This window comes from Oxyura jamaicensis, chromosome 10 (genome assembly GCF_011077185.1).
Source record: "Oxyura jamaicensis isolate SHBP4307 breed ruddy duck chromosome 10, BPBGC_Ojam_1.0, whole genome shotgun sequence".
NCBI lineage: Eukaryota > Metazoa > Chordata > Aves > Anseriformes > Anatidae > Oxyura > Oxyura jamaicensis.
In genome coordinates, this window is record NC_048902.1 from 21,434,408 (window position 1) to 21,443,281 (window position 8,874).

General features: G+C 65.6%; 4 protein-coding genes across 4 annotated transcripts in view; 2 read left to right on the forward strand and 2 right to left on the reverse strand.

The window, feature by feature from the left end:
* Positions 1–3,107, forward strand: part of MFAP1 (microfibril associated protein 1) — a 30,957-nt gene extending 27,850 nt beyond the window's left edge. Inside the window, exons 4-10 of the mRNA XM_035335956.1 lie at positions 51–181; positions 479–666; positions 1,013–1,121; positions 1,193–1,353; positions 1,634–1,793; positions 2,170–2,259; positions 2,382–3,107. Of these exons, the coding sequence (XP_035191847.1) occupies positions 51–181; positions 479–666; positions 1,013–1,121; positions 1,193–1,353; positions 1,634–1,793; positions 2,170–2,259; positions 2,382–2,564 (1,022 nt within the window). The 3' untranslated portion in view covers positions 2,565–3,107. The remainder of the gene's footprint in view (positions 1–50; positions 182–478; positions 667–1,012; positions 1,122–1,192; positions 1,354–1,633; positions 1,794–2,169; positions 2,260–2,381) is intronic.
* Positions 3,108–3,814: 707 nt separating this feature from the next.
* HYPK (huntingtin interacting protein K) lies at positions 3,815–4,815 on the reverse strand. Its single transcript, XM_035335769.1, has 4 exons — positions 4,594–4,815; positions 4,379–4,434; positions 4,221–4,272; positions 3,815–4,038 (listed from the first exon to the last, which is right to left on the reverse strand). The coding sequence occupies exons 1-4, from the start codon at positions 4,780–4,782 to the stop codon at positions 3,943–3,945; spliced, it is 393 nt and encodes a 130-aa protein (XP_035191660.1). The 5' UTR covers positions 4,783–4,815; the 3' UTR covers positions 3,815–3,942.
* Positions 4,816–5,252: 437 nt separating this feature from the next.
* SERINC4 (serine incorporator 4) lies at positions 5,253–8,857 on the forward strand. The gene is given in 12 exon segments (XM_035335958.1): positions 5,253–5,269; positions 5,304–5,529; positions 5,810–5,988; positions 6,072–6,151; positions 6,245–6,338; positions 6,402–6,613; positions 6,853–6,948; positions 7,022–7,148; positions 7,447–7,519; positions 7,866–7,924; positions 7,926–8,192; positions 8,520–8,857. Coding segments are annotated over 12 exon segments (1,647 nt in total). The 3' UTR covers positions 8,737–8,857.
* LOC118172202 (peptidyl-prolyl cis-trans isomerase FKBP8-like) overlaps positions 8,776–8,874 on the reverse strand; it is a 4,585-nt gene continuing 4,486 nt past the window's right edge. The window contains exon 7 of the mRNA XM_035335959.1: positions 8,776–8,810. Coding sequence (XP_035191850.1) covers positions 8,776–8,810 — 35 coding nt within the window. The remainder of the gene's footprint in view (positions 8,811–8,874) is intronic.

Below are 8,874 nucleotides of genomic sequence, written 5' to 3' on the forward strand. Positions count from 1 at the left end.
CTGCAGTCCCTGTGCATTTAGAGCACTGAATCTAACTGGGTTCCATCGTAGGCTGGCACGGCACCGTAAGATCGTGGAGCCTGAAGTGGTTGGAGAAAGCGATTCTGAGGTGGAGGGCGAAGCGTGGCGCCTAGAGCGAGAGGACACCAGCGAGGAGGAGGAGGAGGAGATCGACGATGAGGTACGCTCACATTGCTGGACAGGGGTAGCCTAGAGAGGTCCCCGAGTGCCATAACTGGAGTTGCATTTATACAGGGTGGGAGCTGTCCAGGGGGACTGAGCGAGGGCCAGCACCTGAGTTACAGCCAGAGGCGGTGTGATGCTGCCTTGCGGGTTACAGGGCACTGGGGGAGGCCACCCCCACCCTGCGGGTGGGTGATCTCATAGCCAGGGAGTTCGGAGCATTGCACTCTGTATGGAAAAGGGAGAAGGAAGCAGGAGCAAGGCTGGCTGACTGCGCTCAATGCGTCTCCATTAGGAGATCGAGCGTCGGCGTGGGATGATGCGCCAGCGAGCACAGGAGAGGAAAACCGAGGAGCTGGAGGTGATGGAGCTGGAAGACGAGGGCAGATCTGGAGAAGAGTCCGAGTCAGAGTCTGAGTACGAGGAGTACACAGACAGCGAGGATGAAATGGAGCCGCGGCTCAAACCTGTCTTCATCCGCAAGTAGGTGGCAGAGCGGCCTGGGCCAGCCCCGGCTGAGGACACAGGAGCGGGCAGCTGGGTGCCGCGCACGGATCCTGCTCCTGCAGGAGGGGAGGGCAGAGAGCTGCAGTGTCCTGACAGGGCACGGCTGGGTGCGAGTGGCAGCACGGTTCTGATGGGGGCTTTGGGCAGGTGCAGTGCAGTGGGAAGCAAGCAGCAAGCTCTGCGGTGCTCCACAGCCACTTGCAGGATCTTCTTCCCCCTGTGTGTGCCTGCGGCCGCAGGGGGAACAGACCCTGGGTTGGGCAGCACCAGAAGGGAAATAGCTCGCCAAAAGGCTGAAGGTTTCTGTGGTCCATGCCTGCAGGAAGGACCGAATCACAGTTCAGGAGCGAGAAGCAGAGGCTTTGAAGCAGAAAGAGCTGGAGCAGGAAGCAAAGAGACTGGCAGAGGAGAGGCGCAAATACACGCTCAAGGTACCATGGGGCTGGCTGGGGTTCTGCGCGGGGCAGTCAGTGCAACGGGCTGAGCTCGGTCCTGCCTCCAGATCGTGGAGGAGGAAGCGAAGAAGGAGCTGGAGGAGAACAAACGCTCGCTGGCAGCACTGGATGCTCTTGACACTGATGATGAGAATGACGAGGAGGAGTATGAGGCCTGGAAAGTACGTGAGCTGAAGCGCATCAAACGGGACCGCGAAGAACGAGAAGCGTGAGTATTGTGTGCTCGGGCAGGAGGGGAGTGCCTGCGGCCCCAAGCCCTTCAGGGCAGCGGACAGTGGAGGCATCTCCTCCTGACTCCCTTTTGGCAGCGTGCTCTTGCCTAGACAGAACATCCAAAAACCCTCAGGGTGCCCTTACTCTGATACTCTTACTCTGGGGGCAAGAGTACTCTTACAACTGTGACCCCGCAGCAGGCCCCCGGTGGCAGCAGCTGTCCTGTCTCAGGGGGGTGCTGGGTGCGCGGGGCTCAAAGTTTTTCTCCTGGCCAGCATGGAAAAGGAGAAGGCGGAGATCGAGCGGATGCGGAACCTGACAGAGGAGGAGCGCCGTGCTGAGCTGCGGGCCAACGGCAAGGTCATCACCAACAAGGCTGTGAAGGGCAAATACAAGTTCCTGCAGAAGTACTACCACCGCGGCGCCTTCTTCATGGTGAGTGCTGCAGCCAGACCCCGCTCCCGCTGCGGGGCTCTGTGGGACCATGCGGCTGCCGTGGGGGCGCTTCCCCTTGCGGTGTCCAGCCCAGCGCTGGGCACGTGTGTGGGACAAGAGCCAGCCCTCAGTGGCAGGGCACGGCTGGAGTGAAGGAGGTGATGTGAGCTGCCTGCCAGGGGTGGCGGGACGGGGTGAGCAGCAGTACAACCTTGCTCATGCTGCCTCCCGGCAGCTCTGCACGAGTCCTGAGGTTAGGCAGGACCGCAGGCGCTGCGGCAGTCCCAGAGCGGAGCAGCGGTTTCTGGGGGCTCTGCTCTGCTCCTGGCACTTGCTGGAAGCTTGCAGCTCAAGCAGGTGTGCGCTTCCTCCGCAGGATGAAGACGAGGAGGTGTACAAGCGGGACTTCAGTGCCCCGACCCTCGAGGACCACTTCAACAAGACCATCCTGCCCAAAGTCATGCAGGTGGGTGTGCGGGGGCTGACCGGCAGGGGCTTGGGCACACTGGGGGGAAGGAGCTGCGGTGTGACAGGGCAGGGTCCCCCCGTCTCCCCCGTGTGGCTGCTCACCAGCTTTCCTGCTCCCAGGTCAAGAACTTCGGGCGCTCGGGGCGGACGAAGTACACGCACTTGGTAGACCAGGACACCACCTCGTTTGACTCTGCCTGGGGCCAGGAGAGTGCACAGAACACCAAGTTCTTCAAACAGAAGGCAGCAGGTGTGCGGGACGTCTTTGAGCGACCCTCGGCCAAGAAGCGAAAAACGACCTAAGGAGGTACGCGGGAGGCGTCCCGTGGCTGACCGCCGGGCAGGAAGGTGCTGCCGTGCCAGCTGCCTGAGAGCCTGAGCAGGAACAGAGGGGACAAAACACCTCCAGGACTCGGGGCGTGGCACACTCTTCCTGTGCCCCTGCACATCCTCCCCATCAGCACGGCGGCACGATCCGCCTGCGCCGCGCAGACACGGCGTTCTCCATGCCTGGCTCTCGCAGAGGCTGCTGCCCACGCGAGCTGCCCAGCCCCGGCTGTGTCACCGCCCCACCGCCCTGAAAGAGCCTCGGCAGCGCCAGGCACGGCTGTGCAGGAGCGCAGCACTCCCTGCCCCCGGGTTCAGAGGAACTCGCGGACTTTTATGTCTGTGTGCTCCGTAGTGTCTCCCTATGCCCTGTACCTTTCCTGTTATCAATCAAATCAGGCCCTCTTTTTGGTTTGGAACAGCTGTAATGTTTCCTAACCCTGTTTCTGCGGGGCTTGGCTTTTCTACCTGTGCAGTGGAAGGGGATTGTTTTGATTAAAGCAATTGTTTTCTTAAGAACTGTGGTAGCAGTGTCTGTGGAGGAGCGTGTCAGGCGCTCAGCTGCCCTCTGTGCCTTGCTCCAGCCACAGACATGCCGGTGCCACCCCCCCCCGCAGCGCTGCCCCTCCCCTGCCAGGGCAGCAACAGGGCTGCAGGGGAGCAGTGTCCCCACAGCACCACCTCCCCTCCCCAGGAAAGGGGAGAGCCCTTGTTAAGGGGTGGGACACAGGTGACGTCACCGCTCGCCTGGGCTTCCTGCCTGCTCTCAGGGGTGGGGCAGGGGCCAAGGCAGGGGCTGTTCCAGGCTGGTCTCTGCCTGGTGCTCACATCCTGGGTCTACAGCCGCCTGCACGCCTGGCCCCCAGCTGCAGCTAGGTTCACAGAGCAAGCAGCAGCAGTGCGGTGCCTTTGTGGCTGCCCCGTGCAGCCTGGCACGTGTGCATCCTGCACCTACACCAGCGGGGCGATGGAGGGCCAGCAGCTGCCCTGCTCGGGAACAGCCCAACCCCTCACAGCCTGTCCCCAGCAGGAGCTCGAGCCTGGTGCCAGCCCCAGGGCAGGCCCACTCCTCCGCAGGCAGGGACCAGCAGCTGCTCTCTGCTCACGGGGTACGCGGTCCCCCAGCCCAATGCCACACATCATCCCCACCGCTCCCTGGGGCCAGGCACCCTCTGGAATCTGCTGCTCCCCAGGGGAAGCACTCGGCGCTGCGCAAGCCACAGGGAGGGCCTGCTCCCGCTGGTGCCTTTATTCAATAAGTTAATGCATGTCCTCTCCAGCCAGGGCTATGTCGGGCAGGGGGCCGCTCCCAGAGCAAGGGACGGCAGCGCCAGCGCAGCTGCGAGGCCCACGCTTAGTTGGTGAGGGTGATCAGAGCCTCCACCACGTTGCCCATGTGCTCCCGGAGGCTGCGCTCTGCAGCGGCCCGTGAAATTTCCATCTCGTTCATCTGCAGGAAGACAGCCACGGCCTGCTGCAGCAGGCACCAAACGGCCGCAGGCAGGGGCTCGGCCTGCCTGGGGCACCCCAGCGTGCACCTGCCCCACGCTGCCAGGATTCCCCAGCTGGGGCAGTGCCAGCCCCCGGACAGTGGCTGGGGACACGCTGCCCCCCGCCCCTGCCCCCACTTACGATCAGCTCCAGGTCCTCCTTCTTGATGGTCACTTTTGCCAGCTCCTTCTCCCTACAACGAGGCAGCGCCCACCGCCGGTGAGGCCCCCCCTTCACCCGGGCACGTCCCACGGCGCTCCCCGGGGGGCGCGGGGCCGAGCGCGGGGCCGCTCCGTTACCTCTCCTGCTTCGCCTTCTGCTCCCGGGACCGCCGGTCTCCGATCACCGACATGGCCTGGCGGGACGAGCACGGTCAGGGCGGGGCGCGGCACCGGGACCCCCCCGGCACCACCGGGGCGCCCCCCCCCCCGCCCCGCCCCCCCCCCCCGGGGCCCCCCCCCCCGGCCCCGGGGGCCCCCCCCCCCCCGGCCCCCCCCCCCCCCCCCGGCCGCACCGTCTCGAGGTTGGAGCTCTGGATCTCCTTCTCCTCCGCGTAGTCCGTCACCCTCTCCAAGTCCGCCGCCCCGCTGTCGTGCTTCCGCGGCTTCTCGGCCGCCCTGCCGCCCGCCCCGTCGCTGCCGCCGCCGCCGGAGCCGTTGGGCTCGGTCTCCAGCTCCAGCTCCACGTCCCCCTCGGCCGCCATCGCGCCGCCTGCACGCCCGCTTCCGGCCACGTGACGGCGGCGGAACCAGCGAGAGGAGCTCTGGCAGGCGGGACAGCGCCCCCAGGCGGCGGGAGGCCGGCGGGCAGCGCCGGGGCGCTCCGCCCGCCCCAGGCCCGCGCGCTGCTCCCGCGGCCCCCCCCGCCTCGGCCCCCCCTCACCGGCACCTCCCCAGCGGCAGCCATCGCCTCGGCACCGGCAGTGCCACCGTGTCCACGTAGCCCCCCCAGACACAGCCCCAGACACAGCCCCACAAATACAGCCCCTCTAAACACAGCCCCAGACACAGCCCCCCAGGGCCTCGCCGTGCCCGTGAGCGACCCGCGGTGAGGGGCTGCGGGGGCTCAGCAGCTAATCCCCCCCCCCCCGGCCCGCTCCCCGGAGCAGATGGCGGGGCGGGACGAGCCGACAATCCCCCTAATCCCGCCGGGGCAGCGGGGCTGAGCCGGGCCATGGCGGGCACAAGGGCGTGCGGCCGCCTCCTGCACTCGCTGCTGGGCCAGGTGGGACCCCGGGGTGAACGGGGGGCTGCGGGGGGCTGCGGGGGGCTGCGGGTCTCCGCTGACTGCGCTGCCCCCACAGCTGTGCTGCGGGTGCGGCTGCAGCCCCTGCCGCGGGCTCCGCGTGTCCACGGGCACCCGTGTCCTCTACACCCTCCTGCACGTCCTGGCCTCCGCCGTGTGCTGCCTCATGCTGTCCCGCACCGTGGCACAGGCCGTGAGGGAGAAGGTGAACGGCGGAGCTGGGCGACCCGGGGTGCTGGGGGCTCCAGAGTGCTGGGAGCAGCGGGGGTGCTGGAGGTGCCTAGGAGAAAGGGGAGCCAGGAGATGAAGATGCAGCCATTGCCTGGAGTGTGGGGGTGCCAGTGATCCCTGGGGTGCTGGGGATACCAGGGATGGAGAGGGTGCTGGGGGCATCACGGGTCCCACTGTGCTGAGGGTGCGGGGGGTGCCAGGGGTCCCCATGGTGCAGGCACACCGCCGGTCCCAGCCCCTCGCCGTGCCTGCAGGTGCCGTTCTCGGCCGTGCTATGCCAGCACCTGCCTGGCGGCACAGACTGCGAGCGGCTTGTGGGCTCCTCAGCCGTGTACCGGGTCTGCTTCGGCACCGCCTGCTTCCACCTGCTGCAGGCCGCCCTGCTCCTCAATGTGCGCTCCAGCACGGACTGCCGCGCTCAGCTCCACAACGGGTACAGACTGGGAAAGGGGCTGGGGGCTGCTGGGGCTGCTGGGTGCCCCTGTCCTGCATCTAGCTGGTGCTCACTGCCCACAGGTTCTGGTTCCTGAAGCTGCTGGTGCTGGTGGGGCTCTGTGCCGCCAGCTTCTTCATCCCCGAGGACAGCTTCATCCTAGGTGTGTCCCCTACCCTGCCCAGGCCAGCCCCTGCCCATAGCCCCAAGTCCCCCCGCCTCGTGCCAGCCCCACCGCCACCCTCTCCCCCTGCAGCCTGGCACTACACGGGCGTCTGTGGGGGCTTTGCCTTCATCCTCATCCAGCTGGTGCTGATCACCGCCTTTGCGCACACCTGGAACAAGAACTGGTGAGTGCCGGTGTGGCCAGGTGGGTGCCCAAGTGCCCCTGGCTCTCACCCCTGTCCCGGCAGGCTGACAGGCGCTGCGCAGGACAAGCGCTGGTACCTGGCCGTGCTGCTGGCCACAGCTGCCTTCTACACCCTCGCCTGTGCCGCCTTCTCCTTCCTCTACAAGTACTACACCCACCCGGCTGCCTGCCAGCTCAACAAGGCGCTGCTCACCGTCAACGGCAGCCTCTGCGGCATCGTGTCTTTCATTTCCATCACGCCCTGCGTGCGGCTCAGTGAGTACCACACAGTGCCACACGGCACGGCACCACCTGGCGAAGTGCAGGGCTAGCTGCATCCCAGCACCGGGAGGGCAGCTGCAAGCTCCCAGCTCAGCACAAGAGCAGTGGGCACCTGGGGAGGTCCCAGCTCCTGCTGGCCCTGTTCTGTGCCTTGGCACAGGGCTTTGGGCAGGAGACCCACAGGAGGGGACTGCCTGGAGCCCACACAAAGCCTCTGACCCCTCTCCTTGCAGAGCAGCCGCGGTCAGGGCTGCTGCAGTCCTCCATCATCAGCTGCTACATGATGTACCTTACCTTCTCTGCGCTGTCCAGCCGCCCTCCAGAGAGAGGTGAGTGGTCTCACCTTCTGTGGACAGACAGCCCTTGGGACACAGTCCCCCTCTCACCTCCACCTCCCTGCAGTGCTCTACAAGGGGCAGAACCTCACCGTCTGCTTCCCCGGCACCCGGCAGGATGAGCTGCAGACAGAGGACACAACCGTTGCTGTTCTGGGGGCTGCCATCATGTATGCCTGCGTGCTCTTTGCATGGTGCGTGTGCCCGTGGCACAGGGTGCAAGGGTACCCGGCATGTCATAGCACACCCAGAACTGCCCTTTGTTGGGCACAGCCAGCTCAGCACCGTGTGGGGACCCTGTCCCTAGCCTGTGGCATGGCTGGTGGAGCTGGGTTGTACCCAGGGGCACCTCCCGCTGGGCAGGGGCAGCGTAACGTCCCCATGCCGGGCACAGCAAGTCTGCTGCTGCTGTGTGGATCCCAGGTGATGGATCCGTGGGGTGGGCTAGGGCATTCCCTTGCGTTACGCCTTCTGCCTCTCTCCCGTGCGCAGTAATGAAGCCTCCTATCTTGCTGAGATCTTTGGGCCCCTCTGGATGGTCAAAGTTTACAGCTTCGAGTTTAAAGTGAGTACGGACGCTGCCAGCCCCCCTCTGTGCCCCACATCCTCCTGCCACAGACACCCAGACGCAGTGCCCAGAGCCCTCCCGTGCCCCAGTTCCAGCCCTGGGGCAGAGGCAGGTTCACCCAGCTCAGCTGGCGACTCTCCTGTGCTTACCCCATCTGTGCCAGCTCCCTGCAGCTGGGCAGCCGTGGTACCAGCAGGGCCAGCTCAGTCCAGGTGCTGTGGGGCTGCCTGAGTGGGGCAGCAGCTGTGGGGCTGGGCTGCCCCAGCAGCAGCAGGGAGGGGTGGCCACAGGTCCCTGTCTTTACCCCAAACCATCACCAGCTCGCCTCTCTGGCTTTCTACAGAAACCTTCCTGTTGCTTCTGCTGCCCAGAGAAGATGGAGGAGGAGCTGAGAGGTGAGTGCCAGCAGGTCGGGGAGAGGCTGCAGAAACACACAAACGTGGGCACCAGCGTCAGACCCTAGGGGTGCTGGCCAGGACAGGGTGCAGGAGCTGTTGTCATCTTGCACTCTCCCAGGTGCAGAGCAGACATGCGAGCAAGAGGAGCCTGCCAGGGGACAGTGCCTTGTCCAGGATGAGCGAGACCGGGTTGTCTACAGCTACTCAGCCTTCCACTTTGTCTTCTTCCTTGCCTCGCTCTATGTCATGATGACCCTCACCAACTGGTTCAGGTAGGGCCCAGGGTGCTGGCCAGCATGCCCCCCTTATCCTTGCTCCTTTTCCCTAGCTCTGGTTCAGCCATCCTGCCCAGGCTGCCTACCAGCACTGTCAGCAGCCAGCTCTGACCCGCTCATGGTGTGGCCATAGCCTGGTGTTTGTCACAGGCTGCTCCACGTTGGGCCAGTGTCACCAGTCCGGTCATGTGCTGGGCAAGAACACGGCTCTGTGCCTGCAGACCTGCGCTGCTTTGCCCAACAGCCCCTGCCCAATCCCCAGCAGATGCCAGGGTCACCCCTGTTGGTGTCCCTCGGGTGTCGACACCTGCCCTCTCCCACCAGCTATGAGAACGCGGTGCTGGAGACCACCTTCACGCACGGCAGCTGGTCGACGTTCTGGGTGAAGGTGGCTTCGTGCTGGGCCTGTGTCCTGCTCTACCTGTGGCTGCTGCTGAGCCCCCTCTGCCTCCACGGCTCCCCCCAGCACCGGCGGAGCAGCCCAGCCTTGCGCGTCCTGCGGCGACGACGCGCCCCACACCGTATCAGTGTCTCCACGTAGTCCCTGCTGGGACAGACTGCACCTGGCCCCATGCACAGGTCATGCCCTGTTCCTGTGCCCAGGCCCCGCCTGATCTCGTGTCCCAGGAAAAGGCAGCATCAGAGCACCGGAGGGGGATCGAGGAGGTGTGTGCTCCGC